The sequence below is a fragment of the Molossus molossus genome, unplaced genomic scaffold (assembly GCF_014108415.1).
Source record: "Molossus molossus isolate mMolMol1 unplaced genomic scaffold, mMolMol1.p scaffold_m16_p_15, whole genome shotgun sequence".
In the NCBI taxonomy this organism is placed as follows: domain Eukaryota; kingdom Metazoa; phylum Chordata; class Mammalia; order Chiroptera; family Molossidae; genus Molossus; species Molossus molossus.
In genome coordinates this window covers 48,324,477-48,344,647 of record NW_023425350.1, presented here as the reverse complement: position 1 = coordinate 48,344,647, position 20,171 = coordinate 48,324,477, and the positions used below count along the sequence as shown (strand labels likewise).

At 44.8% G+C, this 20,171-nt stretch overlaps 1 protein-coding gene across 3 annotated transcripts in view; it reads right to left on the bottom strand.

The window, feature by feature from the left end:
* The window catches only part of MEIS1 (Meis homeobox 1), a 177,297-nt gene that overhangs the window by 129,236 nt on the left and 27,890 nt on the right, over nucleotides 1–20,171 (bottom strand). For all 3 annotated transcript variants that reach the window (XM_036263293.1, XM_036263291.1, XM_036263292.1), the window contains exon 7: nucleotides 19,912–20,023. In XM_036263293.1, the coding sequence (XP_036119186.1) occupies nucleotides 19,912–20,023 (112 nt within the window). The remainder of the gene's footprint in view (nucleotides 1–19,911; nucleotides 20,024–20,171) is intronic.

Here is a 20,171-nt window from a genome sequence, read left to right as displayed (position 1 = left end):
CCTCTCTTTAAGGAAACTGCCTCATGTTTGGTGGTTAGGAAACCACCTCTACTCCCTTGAAAAGGGATGTGTTTGCAACTAATACCCAAAATTCAATGCACATTACCATGTCAAGAGAGAGTGGATAGAAAAAAATTAAAATAGTCAAAATAGAAAACAGATTTTCTCTGCTGTCATCATGACTAGACTACAACACTGGACCTATAAAGGAGAAAACGAAGAGACGGAACAGTGAGGTGGGGGAGGAGGGATTGGGCAGGCAGCACCTCTGGTCATTTCCCAGGTTAGAGAAGCAGTATAGCTGATTTGCTATAAACAATAAAGACCTGCCTGTCAGTCTAGTTTTGCCTCCCACTGACTTCTCAGAAGCAACATTTCCTATTCACTATTAATAGACAAGCGATACTTTGAACCCGATTTTACCAACTGCAATTGCTATCAACCTAATCCTCAAGCTCGAGGTCCTATTTGAAAAATGTATCTGTAATACTAAGGATTACATTTCTATATCTTTTTTTTTTTTATCCTCACCCGAGGATATCTTTCTATTTTTTGTACAGATAGAGTGGGAGGGAGAGAGAGGAAGGAAGAGAGAGAGAGAAACATCGACGTGAAGGGACACATCGAGTGGCTGCCACCCGCACGACCAACCAGGGCCGGGGACAAACTGCAACCGAAGTACGTGCCCTTAGCGGGAACCGAACCCAGGTCTCTCCGGACCGCAGGCCGACGCTTTAACCGCTGAGCCAAACTGGCCAGGGCACATTTCTATATCTTAAAATGTACTGATAACATGGAATCCTGAAATTCAGAGGCCTAATACTGCCTAGTAGTTTCATCAAAGACCAATGATTCTTGTGACAAGATTGAGACCAGAGATGTGAGAAGAACCTTTGTTGGTGGGTAGATCCATCCTCCATTCTGACGGGGCTCCTGCGAGGCAATTCCGCCTCGGTCCTCTGAGAACGCAGAACCCTGCCCCAATCTGACCAGCCACCAGGGGGATGGATGCCATTCAACATGTCACCTTGATTGACATTGCAGTCCTCATGTTCTCACAGACACCTTAATATATGGTACAGAAATAGCAGTGGCTATTGTTTACAAAGAATCCAGTGGACGCCCTGGCTGGTTTGGCTCAGCGGTTGGAGCGTCGGCCTGTGGACCAGAGAGTCCTGGGTTCAGTTCCCGCTAGGGGGCACATACCAAAAAAAAAAAAAAAAAAAAAGAATCCAGTGGACTGATGGCCTTGGGGTAACCAAAGTATCACCTGCAATCTAAGTCTCTTCTTAATCATTCACTTCCTTACCTTCGCCTCCTAAATTAAAAGTGACAGATTTATAACCTGGGACATTTGGGAGTGACGGACAACAGAAGAGAGTCTTGTAGGAGTTGACATCTCAGTGGCCCACCAGGTTTAGAAGGCCCACAGAAGGACAGATAAACACTCTCCATTGTAAAGTGAAGATACTTTCTGGGATAATAACAAATTCTTAATTCCTTGTTATGTCGCCACCTACACTCAGAAACGAGCGCCAGTCTGAACCAGCGTCTCTCTTTTTCACAGAGAAAAACAAGCCCGATTGATCATGATGATGCTATTAACACATACATAATGTTTACTATGTGTCAGACACTCTTATTTAATCTTCTCAACAACCCTATAAGTAGGTAGGAATATTACCTCCATTTTATAAGTGAGTTTAGGTTGTTCTACCCAAAGAAGTAAAAACTAAGCCATTTTTCCTTAGGGAGAGACCAATATATGCTTGTTTCAGATCTAGTCATATGCTAAAACGCCCTCATCCCTGAAAATTAGAAAGAGCATCAACTGAACTGGATGAAAATGTAAGAGAACAGCATCAGGAAATATGTTTGTCCCAAACACTTCTTAATTCAGAAGTGAAGGGAGCAACAGACACTGAACTCTAAATTCCCTGAGGCCAGGAAGTGGTCTTATTCACCTTTTTTGAAAAAACATGTTTTCATTGATTTTTTTAGAGCGAGAGAAAGGGAGAGATAGAAACATCGATGTCCAAGAGAAACATCCATCGGCTGCCTCCTGCACGCCCCCTACTGGGGAATCAAGCCGCAACCCAGACATGTGCCCTGATGGGGAATGGAACAGGGACCTCTCAGTCCAGGGGAGGACGCTCAATCCACTGAGCCACACCGGCAGGGCTTTATTCATCTTTGTTGTCTCAAAATTTAGCACAGTGCCTGGCATACAGGGGGTACTCTGTGAGTAAGTGAGTGAATGAGTGAGTGAATGAATAAATGCATGAATGAATGAATGAAATATAATGCTAAGCAATTCTTGATCACTTCCTCCTAAAGTTCCTTCCCAATTTTAACCTCTTCTCTCTTCCTCGTGAGAGACCGAGGACTAGTGACTGCATTTCAGAAATAAATGGACAAAAAGATATCAGTTACTAGTTTACTTCTTAACCTGGTATAAAAGAAAGGTGTCAGAGTTAAAAATTAAAATTAAAATTAAAAAACCTGGCTGATTCAGGTCCTGGTGTTTTCCTACTTACTCCGTGTCAGACTTTATCAATTCTCCCCAAAAAATGGAGATTGTGAGTAGCTGCCCTGCTGTAAGATTGTTGGTGTAAGGCTTACAAACTGACTTAGGTGGACACATTTCATAAACTGAAAGCATGAAAAATATGCTATTTGTTAGAAGACTTTTTTTTACCATCACCCAGTGTTGTACATGGCTCATAGCAGGTGTTCGACAAATACTTGTTAAATAGTGGAAGATCAGAACAAAGGAGCCACATGTCTCTGATCCTCGAAACCCCAGTTCATAGGAGCGCCTGAGAGGCTCGGGACAGTCAGGGCCACCTCGCTGGAGGGGCGCAGGCAGGCTCGGGGAGACAGGCCCTTTCCTTCTTCAGGCTGGACTTGGAAAAGGCACATCCCATTCCACATCAAAATAAATTACACTGTCAGCCTACGGAGAAGTGAGACTGATGGGAATAAAGAGAGGACTCAGGGTACCAGGCTTGAAAAGCAGGCCACTGGCCCCCGACACCTGAGCCCCTCTTCTCCGGGCTCCTCCCCCCAGCACCCAGGTCATAAGCTGAGAAAAGGCAGCGTCATTTGCTGTCATCCTGCTGCTCTGAAATAGGAACCTGGATTAGCTCTGGCTGGCTGAGGCTCAACCCAGATAAGTCCAGGGCAATGCTGATAGGCAGCGGGGAGGAATTTGAGGAAGTGACAAGAAATGCCACGTCATCCGCCATGAAGAGAGCTTTCCCACAAAGTGGCTAGGACATGACTACCCAGCGACTGGTGCTCGGAAGAATGTAGATAAACGCAGAAGTCTCTCCTAGCAGCCGGACGGAGAGCCAGCCACAAACAATTCACAGCCCTGCCACATCCTTCGTGACTGCTCCGAGGAATGTGGACTCGCCCCTCCCAGGCCCCTCCCAGGCCCACAGCAGCCTGGGTGCCCTCCTGCTGCAGGGACCCGGACACCCACAGTAGCAGACTTGTCTCTGCTCATTTCTGACATATTAACCAAGGAATCACCAGGAATCCTGAGGACAGGGTGGGTTTTTGTTTTAAACAAAGATTCTAGGTTATAGTCTTTCTGTGTCAGGGAAGGGTATGTGCCATGTCAGGAAGGAACTCTTCCTAATTTCACTCACCAAGTAATGGACATCATAATAATCTGCAGTGGCATCTGTCACTGCGGAGATTTCCACTGTTCTTCACAAAAGTTGCACAGAAAGGTGGGAGTCAGCAAGCAGTTCTTCTCCAGAGAAAGTCCCATGTAAAGAAGGGGGACCTAACAAAGAAGCCTGGGGGGGTGTGGACTCTTCTATTCTGTCACTGTGGCTTTCTTCAAAGACAGGTGGAATTGCCTATTGGTTTTATATGGGATGGCTTTCTTTACTTATATTTTAAAATTTCATTCAAAGGACCTGTTCTCAAAATATATATCTCCAAAACTTGCCTGAGATATCTTCATGAGGAAAAAGAGATAAAAGCTTAAACAGCTTTAGGAAAAATATAGTCTCTCTGATGAATTACTACCAGTGACTCCTTGCAATGGCATGTTGGATGAGCTCTCAGCTTGGATATCTACTGGATGATTCTCATAGCCCAGTGTGCTAAACCTCTCTGTGAGAAATCCTGGCTTAGATTCTGTGATATCAGATTGTCCCGCATCGTCTATCTAGAGAGGAATTTTAGTCTCTTGTGTCTCAGAGGTTTCATAAGGGCCATGGCTGTCAGCAGACCAGATTTTCATCCTGAGTAGCCAGGGACACATTTCAGTACAGTACATCTTTGCTCAGAACTCTTTGAGAACACACCAAATAGAAAATGATTAGAATTACATTTACTCACTCTCACATATTAGCATTAAATTATTAGTCGTATTAGTGGCTTACATTTACATCACATTTGCAAATGATATAGACCCTTATTTCCATTCTATGAGCATCTCATTTTTTCCCCCTGCATGCATATCTAATCATTTGCTTACCTCTTATCACTCCGGGAACCTACAGTTTTAATTCCATGGATTTCCACAGGGCAAGAATCTAGGCCACCTTTTATGCACAGAAATCAATTCAGCCATCACTACACTATGCATCAAAACAACATTTTAAGAGCAAAAGTTGAAGCCAGTGGCACTGAGCCAAAGCACCTCTCCTCGAAAGGAAAATGCGGTGGGATTTTAAAGAGCAAATAGGACACTTTGCCGAGACTTTAGAGCTCACCAAGAAATGGGAATCCTAATGGCCCAGGGTTTCTTGATTCAAATCTGGAACTGAAGACTTTGTGTCCAAAGGAAGGTATCGATTGCCACACCCTTTGGTGCACTGCTGTAGAGTCCCGTGTAAATCTATTCACCAAGTCAATTCTCTCTCTCTTTGTCCCTCGTGAGATCACTAACCAATAACATTTCATGTTTTTAATTAGAATCTGAAAGAGCATTTTGGCACCATAAGTCTATTGCATGTTTACAAGATCTGCATCTCGGAAACACAATGTTACATTAACGTGGTCGTTTCAAAAGAAATCATATTACTTTGTATCATAAATCATAGAAACATCATTTGCTTCTTCTAAAATTGTATTCTATCTGCTAACTACCATATTCATGTTATAACAATCTCTGCAATTGTATATTAGAGCCATAAAAAGTCCCCCCCACCCACCCTCGTATCTTTTTCCCACAGCTCAAATAAAGGTGAAGTAAGAAAATCTGGCCAAGGGTATACATGTCTACTGCCATTTCCCACAGCAAACAGGGCATTTTCCTCTGGGAATAAAACATTTTCCTTAAACTGCTGTTTATATCCCTTATCAGCTGAACAGCAATAGAGCCATCAAGTCCAATCTCTTGTGGAAAAAAGTCAAGGTCAACAAGTACTTGCATTTTTGTTTATCTTTAGCTGAAATTGCTACTGACATTCAATTGGGCAATAAACATGAGGTCTGTCAAATGTTCTCATTGAACAGGTGATCCAGAAGCTATCTCAGAACAAGGCCATTGCCAGGTAATCAAACAACCCTGTTATAACAATTATGATTTCAGTACACTTATTTATCGATGCAAACATCAGTCAATTCTGAATGAATATTGCCAGCCCATTCCCACCACGGGGTGAAAGAGAGGAAGGAGCGGAAGGCCCTTGCTAGAACTGCTCACCAACGACAATGTGTGATCTCCCAGGCGCCGAGTACCATCCACAGAAAAGGCTTTCTCCCCTTATCTTTTCTATTTAAAGGCAATTTTGTGGAGCTCAATACAGCCATGTCCTTTACCATGCCGCCAGGTTCCTGTGCCCAGTTGCCTCTCTCTGCCTGAAAACCAATTCTACGGTTATGTGTGTGTGTCTATTTGGAACTGTTGCATTATTCCTTTAAGCCAGCATGGTTGCTACATTAGAAAAGACTTCCTTTGAACTTGAAAAGTGGTAGAATTTGTTCAGCGTGCTTAATTCTAAAGAGTCGGACAGATATTTGGAATAAAGGCCACATACTTCTTCCCAATCCATCCTGAAACTCACTGGTATCAACAGGAGTTATGCATTTGGATCCGGACGGCACATGGCCCCGCGCCATATTCAACTTACAGATTAAAAATAGAGTCTGTTCCAGCTGCAGAATAAGACACGTCAAACTTGCTGCCTCCATTTGAAACAGGAAAATCGAATCAAGGACTACTACCTAAGAGGGTGACTCCCGACCCACACAGCGTAAACCTACTGCTTCCACTTCTGTTATGAAAACTGACCCCAAGGAACATTCTTGTAGCCTGAACGCACTGCCTCCACCCCTTCCTAGGCAGCCTTACTAACCTCTCACCCTCTAGCAGAGCAATTAACGCTGCCCAAAGCCGCCTCCTTTTCTAGCAAGAGCGTTAGGACATCTGGAATCGAAGTAAAGGGCAATCCTTCTAAAAATATACAAACTCACATCCTGGGAAAGAAAGTGAAAACTAAAAACAAAACAAATTCTAGACACACGAAATGAAGTGCACGCTTATCAAAGACAACTTCCAATGTGGACACTAAGTAGCAGGTCATAGTGCTGTTGGTCAAAGAAAAGACTGTCTCGGTATTAAAATAGTATCCTTCCTTCTTTAATGTTCAGGCAAAATTAAGCACAGTTGTATCAGCAGGCACTCGAGTGTATTATTTCCAATTCTGGAGCCTGGCAGGTCTGGGAGATTCTACATACAAAGAAAACTTAGCAGCCTGGGAGGTGGGACGGCCTGAAGCAGGCCAGGGTTAGAATCCACTGGGAGTCCGTGAACACGAAGCCCCGTGAAACAAAACATCTACTCTGCAAATGCTCAGGAAATGTTCATCAATCAGCTGTCAAGCAAAGGGGGAAGTCACCTTATTTTCAGAGTAGTAAACTGATGAAATGAGTCACCGAATTCCCATGAGAGCATGGCCAGCCTCTTCCTTCCCACCCAGCCCCTGGTCCCCTCGGAGCCATGGGAATGAAGGGTGGCAGAGAGAGTGGTGGCTGGGCTTCTTCAAGCCACCCTCAGGAAGGGCTGGAAAAGGGTCACTCTGTCCAGCCAGGGTCGGGGGTCAGAGCCACAGTCGGCAATGACCAGCTACACTGTCCTCATATCTGGAGAGGTAAAGCTACACGTAAGAAGACAGAGAGGACACCGGAAGGGACCTGTGGTCTGTCCCGCCATCTTCTGCATCCTTTGCGAGATCCTAGACCTTCCAAACCTACTGCTCCCCAGACTACTCCGTCTCAGTCTGGGCCAGTCTGCTCTGTGAAGAGTCCCTTCCCTCTGCCTGACTTCACGGCCTCAACATTTCTGCATAACTGTGGCTCTGGCTCCAGCCCTTTCTCACCTACATCCATTCCTCCTTCACTCAGCTTTGGTCATGACACAGCTCAAACCCTTTCACGGCCTCCCCACTGCCTCAAACAAACTCCCAGCTCCCGAACACAGCACTGCGATCCTCCGAGGTCGGGCCCTGCCCCCGACTCCTGCTCGCCCACCCTGCTCTCTGCTCCCGCGGAGGCATATGCCAAGGTCCGCAGTGTCCTGCTTTCTCCTCACTTCGTCCCTTCACACGAACTGACTTCTTGCCTCACATGCTCTGCCACTGCCCCTCTGTCCCGAGCTGCCATCTCACGCCCCGGGGAGCCAGGTGGGACACTGGGAAGCCACGGCCGATTTCCCGGAGGCCGACTCGGGGTGGGAGGCGGCCTGGGGCCCTGTGTGGAGAGGCACCCAGGTCTGCCCAGCCAGGCTTGGTGGGAAGGCGAGCTGAGATCCGTGCGGATGCCTGCGCGGGGGTGTGGGGGAGGGCATCCCCATGCCAGGCGGGTGCCTCCTGTTAGGTGCCACTCCTCTGCTCCCAAATTACACTGAGCCTCCTCCATGGTGAGACTTCACTGACCATATGTTAACTGTCTGCCCCTGCCCTGGACTGTCAGTTTCTTTTTTTTGTTTTAATCCTCATCTGAGGATATTTTTTTTATTTATCTTCAGATAGAGCGGGAGGGAGAGAGAAGAGAAAGGGAGAGAGAGAGAGAGAGAGAGAGAGAGAGAGAGAAACATCGACGTGAGAGGGACACATAAACTGGCTGCCTCCCACACGACCCCGACCAGGGCGGGGGATGAACCACAACCCAAGGTACGTGCCCTTGGCCGGAATCGAACCCGTGACTCACTGGTCCACGGGCCAACGCTCTAACCGCGGAGCCACACCAGCCAGGGCAGGACTGTCAGTTTCTTTGCATTCTTACATCTAGCCCTGGGCTGGTAGCAGTGAGCATTCAGCTAATACCCATTAAGTTTCACCTCCAATACCTGTGGGAGCATTCCTCTCACAACCTTTACATTCCTAAGGTCAAGCAATACCTTTTATTTGCACTACATTTTTTTTCTTTTCACATAGGGGATGTTCTTGGTGCTGGGATGTGGTAAACCAAACATTTGTAACACACAGCCATCCTCCGCCTTATAAGTTAAAAATCATATTCCCTTCAGAACTTCCTTTTTTAAAGATGGTGGCGCCGGAATCCTACCATGCTGTCTTCCCTCCCAGCCCCTCATTTTAACTATGGCTTACCTGAATCTCCCTGGGTCCCTGACCCTGTTTCAGAGGACAATAACGAGAATGACAACAGCGTTCTCAATGGCATTCCCAGCCCCAGGTGGAGGGAGGAAGGACTGGAGAATGGAGTTGACCACCATGAAATGGTCAGAAGGGGACAGAAATGTGAGGGAAGGCCCATGGCATCACCACGGCTCATCCTAAGACAGGCGGTCATCTGTTTCAACCACGGAAATCAAGACTAGCTTAGGTACCAAAAAGTTAAAGTAACAATGAGCTGAATATGAATCCAGGCATCTAGTCAAATCAGTCAATCAAATATTGATCAGGCACTTACACTTGAAGCATTGTCCTCACTACAGGTGATGGTGAAGATGTCATTCTAAGCCACTCACTGGTTCCCTGAGTGACGATATGTGTGAAAATTTCTCTCAGGTCTTTGTATCAGTCAGAGGGATTCTTCTGAGCAACCTGAAAGCCCTAACTCTTGTAACTAATTATATTTCACTCTTCACGTTGGCTGCCAGGAAGCTCAGAGCCAAATTAGCTGCCTGCTTTCTAGCAACTGTACATCTATACATAATCTTATAATTCATATTGTTTTGTACTATTCTTATGACTGGCCTCTTGCTCATTTTCCTTTCATTTAAATTTCTTCATCTACTTGTTTTTATCTTTGTGTATACTATATACTTTCATTACTGTCCTTAAATGTTTTCTTAGAATGAAGAGCAGAGTATATGAATGCAATTTACAATTAAGATCTATCCTTTTTCCCTAAGGTAACAAAGTACAGAAGGGTGTCTAGGTTCCCGGTCCTGCTTCACGGGTGCATTGCAACGGGGCACTCAAGGGAAGATTCAATCTGCCACAAGTGAAATGTTTAAAGAGATAGCATTGATCTAATGCTAATAATCAAGCAATGAGTCTATTGGTAACTTCAATATTTTCTGCATTCACTCTTCAATTCCCCCTTTCTTAAAACCATATGGTTTTGAAGAAAATTTAAGATTTCCTAGGTAAGGTCATGTTCTCTTTTTCTCTTGATACAGAAATAAGTAAAAGGAAGTTCTTCTTTCATTCCTTTTTAGGAAATAAGATGATCTATGTCTAGGAGGAAATGCATATGGGTTGATATTGGTAAATGGGGAAAAGCCAAAGCTAATTGTACTAATCAAACAGAATGCTTTTAGGTTAAGTAATTACGGAATATTATCTGCAAGACTGAACTGATCCACAAAGCCAGACACTTGAGCAAAACCCAACTTACCAACTACACTTCTGGGACCAATCAATGTAAGAAGTAGACAACGCCTACCCCTTTCTAAGGAAAATGCTTGGCATAAATTTACTGTTTGGGTTAGTTTTTGCTAGGCCAACAGCCAAAACCTCTACCACTATCCTTAATTAGTGCTAGCATTCATGAGGGAGAGAGAGAGATTCGGGAGCAGAGCTGAATATCACCTCCCAAGGGGTGGAATCATGTCTGCTGCTGGGAACATCACAAGACATAAAAGCACCTCCCAGGGTAGCACAGTTACTCCTACCACAGACCCAGCCTCCGCTGCCCTAAGATCCCTTAGATACTAAAATGCTGCCGCCGGTTCCCACCCATCCTTTATTGGAAGACCATCCAGGACAAGAGGACAGTACCCAAGAGAAGGAGTAGGCAGAAAAGGTGATTATATGGGTGGTGAGCTTTCAGGTACAATTCTACACCCATCTACCGCCGACTTCTGAGGAGGGCTACCCGCTGAATCTTTCCTGAGTCCTCCTGTTCAAACGCATCTCCACAGTCTGGGCAGGTGAGACCTCAGTATCTATTTACATTTCAACAGAGATTGCCCTGTGAGATGAGCCATCTGGCACCCAGAAGAAGTCAGTCCTGAGGGAATACAGTGCAATCACAAGTTGAAAACATGAGAGGGTTCCCGATCCTTTTGAATAAATAATTATCCATCAGTGGCCATGTGCCCACAACTATGCTGGGCACGGGAGATTTCAAGAGGAAGACTGGTGCCTCCCCAGGAGTGTCCTGGGGAGGCTGATGAAGGAATGGCTCATTTCAATATGTGACAAAGGATAAGACACTGGATACCATGAAAACAACACAGAAGAGGGTCACTTCCTTGCAATCTGCAGCTTCACAGAATACTTCCTGCAGATGACATGTAAGTTTAGAAGTTTTTAACCTGGGCTACATAGACTCTCCCCCTCAAAGGGGTTCATGGTTAGAATTCAGCAGATCCATGCACTTGGAAGGGAAAAAATTTACTTTTTCTTCTCACTAACCTCTAATTGGAATTAGCATTTCTTTCAAGTGTGCACCCAGGTAACAAACCACAGAACTATTAGCAGGACCTGTGACTTTGTCACAAAATCATATTTATAGGTCACAATACAGTTGTCACAAATACCTTAAGACATCATTTACATTCACTGCTATTTCGAAAACGTACACAATAGCATGACTGCTAGACCTTTTTATTTCATGCATATTTAACAAAGCACTCATATCCCTATAGGCCATTTGTGTTTTTTTAAGTATTCTGATACCTGGATTTCAATATAATTACTTTCCCTTGTAGTCCTATGTGTTTTATCTTATTTATTAATAAAAATATTACTCTGACAAGACGTCCATTGACTTGCCAAAGGGATACCCCCCAACCCCCAAAACATTAAGGTCCCCTCAAGAGGATCAGTATGAGTCAGCCTATGGGGGCGAAATCTATGACAACACCCGGGGTTCGGACTGCAGAGGCCCTGGGGGGCCACACAGCTGTGTGGGATGACATAACCAAGTTCCCAAGAGGGGTCTCTAGAACAAAGTTGGTCTCACTGGGCCCGGTAGATGCTGAGCCTCCACGACAGTCAGAGGCGCCCTTCTGCAAGTCAGACCAAATACCGCTCACCTTGTCTTCCAGTCAACATCCCTGACCACAGAGTTCACCATGTCTGGGTCACTGGTATGTTGTGAAATAAACACAGTCAGCTTCCTAAGAATACTCAGTACTTAGTGACTATTTCATTTACCTATGCTTGATGTCCTTGGTGGTACACACAAAATCCCTGAGGGCAAATACTATGACCTACTCACTTTATAGCCTCACACAGAGCACCTGCCATACATAAGCGCTTAATACATTTTTGATGACTTGACTAGAATGTATAAATTTACATTTCCCCACTTAAATACAACTCATGACAATAGTTTGGCCTATCTGCAGATGCCATTACAATTCTAGACTCTTTTTATCTCCTTGGGCTATATTCAATGGATGCTTCCCTAAAATTAACCTCCTCACGTCGGCCTTGCTCAGAATGACACCGTGTGAAGAATCCACCAGCTGGGACAACGGATTCTCTCCTGGTTCAGTTTTGGGGAAAGAAACTGACACACACATTTAAGTTGTGCCAGGCTGTGTGTGGCGGCCCTGGAATGCCTGTGAGGGCTGGCCTGAAAAACGAATTATTGCTTATAGTTTTAAACCCCACGCAGAATCGAGAGAAGAAGGGAAGGGAAGAGAATAGGAGAAAAGAAAGGCCTTAGTTAGAAACTGAATTAAAGGATCACACATTAATATCTGGATTTCTAAAGCTCAGATCACCACTTGTATTATTTATATACAGCAATAAAATTCATACTGTCAATATGAGTACAGAAAATATTCCTCTTTAGGTGATGCATTTTGGGGGAATATTTTTTTTTTTTTTTTTTTTTATCCTCACCCGAGGACATTTTTGCATTTTTTGTTCAGACAGAGCGGGAGGGAGAGAGAGGAAGAGAGAGAGAGAGAAACATCGATGTGAAGGGACACATCGAGTGGTTGCCACCCGCACGACCAACCAGGGCCGGGGACAAACTGCAACCGAGGTATGTGCCCTTAGCGGGAACCGAACCCGGGTCTCTCTGTACCGCAGGCCGACGCTTTAACCGCTGAGCCAAACCGGCCAGGGCTCGGGGAATATCTTAAAATGTTAGAAGGAACGAACTATCTGAGCCTCAGGACCCAGAAACTTCTGCGTCCTCTGCAGTAGGAAGCATGTTCCACTCCTGCTGCAGGGCTCAAGTTGATACAGGGGGAGAGCTTTCGCTCATTTTCGCAGACTGAGTAAAACCGAAAAGATTCCTCCTTTAAAAAGTTTCCATATCTTCTGACTGCAGAGCTAAATGATAAAACGGCATAACACTTCATTCTTTTTTTTTTTTTTTCTTTATTGATTTTAAAGAGAGAGGAAGGGAAAGGGAGAGAGAGATAGAAACATCGATGAGAGAGAACACTGGTTGGCCACCTCCTGCATACTCCCCCTGGGGATCTGGCCCACAACCTGGGCATGTGCCCTGACCGGGAATCGAATCGACGACCTCTTGGTGCGTGGGTTGATGCTCAACCACTGAGCCATACCGGCCAGGCAACGTTTCATTCTTTACCACTCCTTTTTTCATTTAAAACTATCCCAGGATTCCAGAGACCAATGTCATTAATTCTAGGAAAGTCAGAGAACTGGCGTATCATTTCACAAATTCTACAAGTCACACCGGAGTTGATCTTTCTTAAGAAACAACTCCAACAGCAACACCAACAACAAAACTCTAGTCCATCACATGCAACAAAACCCCGCACAGGTGACGATGGCAACCATCAGTAGCAAAGTCTACGTCACACACCGAGTCCACTGTCACATTGCAAAGCAATGGGAAACCCGAATTGTGTTAAGTTTCAAAAATCAGAGTACAAAATTTGATAAGATATCAGACCATGAATTCACACATAAATAAAAATGAGCAATCAACAGAAGATATAAGAAATGACCCTGTTGACGAATGCCCTGTCTTTTCCAATCGAGGGCCAGACCTATTCAAACCCAATCACACGAGGATGGAATCAGTAAAGGTCAGTCAAAGGCACGTTGAAACTCCAACTGTCTCACTGACCTTCAGAGCTTCTGACAAATTGCTATCAGTCATTGTCATCTAATGACAGTAGCTCTTTGGCTAATCAATTGTTCTAAAAATGATCAAGAAAACTACTCACAGGACAGCTCATTTTCACATCAATGCCTGTGAAGTATGAAAAGCTCATTTTTTTGAGTTTTTAATAAGCTCATAAGTAAAGCAGTTACTTGGTAACAGAGGTCACCTTACAGAAAAAGACAGAACCTCTGTCTGCCTTTTACACATTCTTTTATTACCATATTATAGTAAAAATATGCCATGGATATGCCAGAGGGCTACATAATAAAATAGGTAACACTTCATCCACTTTGGAGACAAATACTCCTCTGTTAGAGGGAAATCTATTTGAGAGTAAATAATTTCAAATGCATTTTTCAGTTAAGATGAAAAATAATGACCTCAGGTTTACTAGAGATATTGCCTAATAGTGAGAAAATGTACTTTCTGTGGAAACACTTATGGCCAAGTTCATGCCCCTAAATATACAGTCACTACTTTTAGATGATGCAGTTATTTTTCTTTGTTTTAAGATGACCTGCTTTCACGATGCTAAAAGTCAAGCAAATGGAGAACAGAAAACAGTTGCGCACATTTGATGACCCAATAAAAGGGAAGGTGGATCTCACATGGGGTGTTCCTGGGAAAACAATTCTGTCTATGCATCTAATTCCACATGTTTGATAAGTTAATAACATGGACCTCTTGATAATGGGGATTTGCGGAGTATAATAACTTCCCCTTTCTTTTTTACACCTGACATTTCCCATCAGGAAACCGTTTTCCTATCCTGCCTGCCCCCGGCATGGGGAGGCCACACGTTCATTTCTAGCCCAGCATTCAGTGGAACTGAAGTGACACAGGGCTGCAGTGGTGCAAAGGCTGAGCCTGTGGTCACAATTATCTTGTACTCTTCCCTGCTCTGCACGGCCAGGGCACGCCAGGGCCACCGACGTGTGACAAGGCCCTGCCAAGTCTGAGCACTAAGAAGTCAGTGTGCACAAAACCAGCTCCTTCAACTCACTCTGGCCAGCAGACCAATGGCATGGAAAACAAACACTATTTGTTAAACATTATTTTTCTTCATGTGGGGGGGCGGTTCATCGGTTATTCTAAACGTTGTTTTTAAAATCAGTTGGGGTGTTTAAAACAGAAGAAATGCTGTTTCTAAACAAGCAGCATTCACTTTGTGTGTTGGTTTTGGTTTTTTTGTTCTTTTTTTTCTCATCTGAAAAACTGCAGATAATAGATTACATCCTAAACCTGAGTTGCTAAGGTAGTTTTTCAAATTAAAATATCTTCTGTGGCCTCAACCACTCTCAAGTTGTCCATAGGAAAGAAATAAAGGAGGGAGGGCAACACTTAAGCCGAGCCATAATTGGAAGTATGTGAAAAATGAAGTGTCAGTTTGGTCAATAAAGGGCAAAGGTCAAGGGGAACTGCAGCCCAAACTCTGTGCGAAATGTGCTCATTAAGACATCCAATCAGAGTGCTCCTTCCCACCTATCCCATTATTCATCAGACAGCTGACTGTTTCAAACGCCCGGGTTTGGGCTGTTATTACTTTTCTTCTTCATGTAAAAAGGCGAGCGGGTATATAAATCGTTGCTTAGTCATCTGGAACGTAATGCGGCCCTTCCCCACCTCCCTCCGCCTTGCTCCCCACCCCCTCCCATCCAGCTCTGCCTGCTGGCTTCACAGGTCTGAAACAACTGCCTTGAGAGTCCCCTCAATAATAAATGGAATTGCCTCCTGCCTATAGGTTGCCTGAACTCATACAAAAGCTGGCGTGGAGGGGGATGGGGCAGTGGGAGGCATTGCAACTAGTGATACATTATTATAAAGAAGTAGCAGTGCTTTTCCATTGTCCCTCTTTAAAGAAGCATGCTGCCTTTGCCTCCTCCCACCCTGACCCCCGAGGGAGCCAAGATACCATTGTTGATCTGAGTTCTGTCCCCAAAAGGAGAAATTCATAAGTGGCCTTTTGAGGTTCCAGGGACTGTTCAAGTCCTTTAGGGTTGAAATGTTTTACATCAAATTTCAATGTAGGAATACTACTTTTTCTTGATCCTTACAAAAGAGGAAAATGAGATGAGCTTTAAGTGGGAAGTGTTCTGCCAGGAAAATGCCCTCCCTTGTTTTCTGTGCTCCTGTTCTCAATTCAGTAAATCTGTGAATGAGTGAAATGGGATAGGCTCTTAATACATAATACAAATTAATCATCTCCATCATCATGCTCCTCTGTAAATATCTCAATCATCCTTCTACTTAGCACACAAAACTAGGTTCTCACTTGCCAGCAGCGTAGAACCCCCCTGAGGCTAACGTCGACTCTGTCTTATTCGAGGCTTTGTCACCATCACAGGGCACAGTGCCAGGCCCGGTGCAGACACCCAGGAGGAGTCATCCAAGTGATACAGAAAGAATGTCGGTCAAATGATCTGTTTTTACATTCCCAGCCACGCGAGAGCACTTTATCACACAGGATACCACAGTTAGGAGTGTGACTTTGGGCAAGTCTCCTAGCCTCTCTGAACCTCTGTGAACCCCTTGACCAACTGAGATGGAAATACAATGACTGTCAGCCCTGAATATATTATTTCATTATTATATCGCCATCATGTATTCATCTCTCTTGACTTGGAACCACAGAGAGAGACGTGCTCAAATTCAAAACGGGGTTGGTCCTAGGTCAAGCTGCCTGTGAGCTGTGGAACGGCTGCCCCCGGGGAAGGAATACGAAAAGGCACCAGATCTGCTTGGGGTTCTACCACCCCACCCACACGCAACGTCGATGATGCCCGGGTTCCGGTCCGTAGGGCAGCCGCGCACAGTAGAACAAATAAGACACATGCAAGGGTCACATATCTGCCAATGTCCACCTCAGCTTCTGTGACTCTGCTCGGGGGTCCTGAACACACCTCGGGGGGTCAAGGAACCCCAGAGCAGACTCTGACGGCTACTCACTCTTCAGTATTTCCGAGGTGTACTTGTTTCTCTTCCAAAATGGGAAATAGCAAATAATTGACGGATAAAATGAGGACTCCATCGCATGTCTTTGCAAGCGCTTTGAGGAAGTTCAAGAGTAGACAAAATCAATGTCGCTGCAGCAGCAGCAGAACCCTGGACCCGATGCATCTGCTAGGCCTCCTCCGCCCACTGAAAGGAGCTTCACTGCCTACACAACTGATTTCCTGCAGGGGCCACAGTGCTAATAGCAAATGAAAGCAGACGTCCCGAGGAAGACATGCATGATAAATAAAGAGCTGGGGGGAAGACGTATTATGCAAATCATGACTAAACAGTCAATCCCCGAAAAAATAGATAGACTTTGCATTTTCTTAATTACTTCTCTGACTCTTTAGCATGCCCAAGATTCAATGTTGTGTGTTTTTTTTCATGCTTAGGTCGAAAATTTACTGAAACTATTCCATCAGCCACTACTTTGGCGAATTATCAGATACTCAAAATCCCCCAAATTGTGGAAACGCTAACTAGACATTGTTATTGTATTTTGAAATCTGCCGGAACATTACGAATTTCCTGGATGACTTATTTTTATTCTATTTACTTTGAAAGTCCAAAAGAACAGGACTCGGCTGAGATATATAGCCTGTTACACGCCTACGCTGTGAGGCAGATAAGGTTATTTAACAGAGGACCAAAGCCTAGGGGAGTTCTTCTTTTTGTACCACAGGTGCCATAATGAAGTGGTGAAAATTGAAAAGGAATGAGGAAAAAAAGAAACAGCGCACAAATAATACAGTAGAGAAAGTTTTAAAATATGTATTACTCCTGTCTGTGGGGGAAACACCTCTTTGGATGTGTTCTTGACAGATTGAGTTATTTCTGTCTATTGGGTATGTATAAAGACATATTTATGGATTTATAAATCTTTTGAAGAGGGCTGTTATTTACCCAGTTGACTAAAATGGACTCAAACTGTGTAAATAACTATTTAGGACACGCACTGCGGGCCCAATGCCGGCACTGTTTACACATCGAAGTCTGCGGAACAGGCAGACCGGGAGAACACGGGAGCCGCTGTGCACAGCTAATCCACAGGCTGCACACAGCCCGGCCCCGCAGGTCTCGGGGATGAAAAAGAGATTTAGAAGGGTCATGGCTGGCATGGAAATGTACATAAGTTGTTGCAGCAACACTTCTAGGTGTCATTCTGCATTTAGCAAGGAATAAATCACACTGTCAGAGACAACCCACGGGGAAGACCAAAGGCGGGACTCCTAACACCTGTAGTATCAAGCTGGTGGAGGCGAGGAAGGGGAAAATCAGGACAGAAAGTTTCTATTTGATCGAGGTGGGAGGAAATGACTTTAGTTCTCTGGTGGAGAGCCAGGGAAAGAGGGCATGAAGACATGGGTCTTATAAAAATAATCAGGAAACCAAAGTTTTAGATCTGACACCGCATCAGGACCTCAACAAACCCTCTGACTCACCCATAACCTTTTCTCCCTCGTCTGTCAAATGGGGATAGGCCTGTTTTGTCTGCCACCCAGGATTGTTTTAGAAAGGTTCAACTGAGATGATTCCAATGAGATAATTTGTGTAAAAATGCTTTTTTGATAAGGTGGTGGTCTTTTATGGAAAAATATAAAGAGAAACAATGTAAGTGGAAAAGTCTAGCAATGTCAAGGATCTCTGGCTTTTGGTTGCAATCAAGTTCATCATCAAAGTGGCCGTTGGAGAGCACCCGCTGAAGGAAAAGAAACAGGCAGAAATCCTAACTCCTTGTTATGACACGTCCAAGAGGAAGAATCGGGGGGAGCATCTGCCTCTGAAAATCCCTTTATCAGATTACATTTAAGGAAACGTAGTATAACTTTAAGCTCAAGCCCATGTGAGCGTTTCGCGAGCCTTCAAAGCAGCCGCAGCTCAACCACCTGCCCACTCGGGGAGGATACATACTTTTTGAAAAGCCAGAAATGAAAAAAGAAGAAGGAATAAACAAACACACTGGGCATGCTCCCATGTAGCAATTCTGGAGTACATGAAAAAGGACCGCGGTGCCATTGACACCTTTTGGAAAATGCGCGGTGTGAGCTGGGTTCCAAAGGTGGGGCTTTCTGCTGCAGGTGCTGACGTCACCTTAGCTACAGCGCTGTGAGCAGCGACACCACAACAGATGCAGACGCACGTCCCAAAGGAAAAAGGCCCTGTGGATCTGTGCTGCGTATCACTTCCCAACTTCCCAGTAAAAGTCAAGGGGCAAAGGTCACCTCTCTCTCCTCACCTCAGCTCCGACCAGTTGGCTGCTCAGGCCCCGTCTATACTAGGACCCAGAGCCGTGATGAAGTCAGCAACTTTGCTTTGAACAAGAACACGTCCCAAATGCTTAAGTCTATGTGTAGAAACGACTCCCTGTCCAAATGGCATACATGTGCCTAAAAAATGTTGACTGCCCTGTTTTTGCTGTTAAATTCATTGTGGACAGCAATTCTAATTGGTAGAGACCATTTAAGTTAGAAAATAAGTATTTTGTTGGCTAACAGCACTCCACTGAAACACAATCATCAAACCAGATTTTAAAGTATGTTCCTACAGTGGGCTGAGAGTCAACTTCAATACAGCTGTCTCTTTACATTCAGATGAAGGAGACTCCTTTAAACGTTGGTTGCATTAATTGAACACAAAAGCTACTGCAGTCGGGGTTCATCAAAAGCAGGGCGAGACATCTGAATCATTCATTCACCTTGGTGCTGAAGATGAACTTCATGCTGAAACTTTGTTTCCTACCGGTTATGGCCAGATGTATACATCATGGACACCCAAATACACACGCAGGTATATGTATTCAGAGAGCAACACCAATCAGATTGATCTGGTTTCTTTCCATTTCTTCCTAATTCTCTTTACTCTGACCTTGCAATAAGTCAAGCACTTACGAGATTTTGGTTAAGTAAATTCAGAAAAAGGGCTTCAACCCAGTGGAGCGGGACACCCAACATGGGTTTTCCACTGCCTTCCGAGCATTTTAAGACATTGCTGAGCTGGACTCCTAGTGGGTGTTTCTTCATGAGCTCTTGAAAAGCCTCTACGGGCAGGTAATGATCATACTTGTTATTTGCACAGCACCGTATCAGTAGCATACTATTCATGTACATTCCAACTTCTCCTTCTCTAACCTCGCCCTCAGTCGATCCACTGACCCTGCTTTACGGAGGCGGCCAGGTGACGGGCAGTCAGGCAGCTGGAATGGCTCTAGAAGCAGAAAAGGGGAGGGGCCTACACTAAGATGAGCGGATGCTTCCTTTATATGGGGCTTATGTTCTCGGGAAAACTGTATAAAATAGCCCTTAACTAGACAATTCTGATTTTTCAACCCTTAAGAATGAAACAAATAGCAAAGGAGAACCACGAGAACACCTCTCCTACCTTGCTCACTGCTGTTATCCCCACTGTGTGATGTGTGGCCACCGCTGGAAGGGCCCGGGGTTCCTCCGGAACGGGTGGATGCCGTGTCATCGTGATCTCTGTTCCAAGAGGGCTGTGGGGACACAAATCAGAAATCCAGATGGAGCGGTCTGTCAGCACTGGGGGTCCCATCGCACACGGCAGAGCGGGGAGGCTGAATGGACAGCCACGCCATCTTTCCCGTCCCCTTCGGAAACTCTGCCAGCTCAGAGCGACACTGG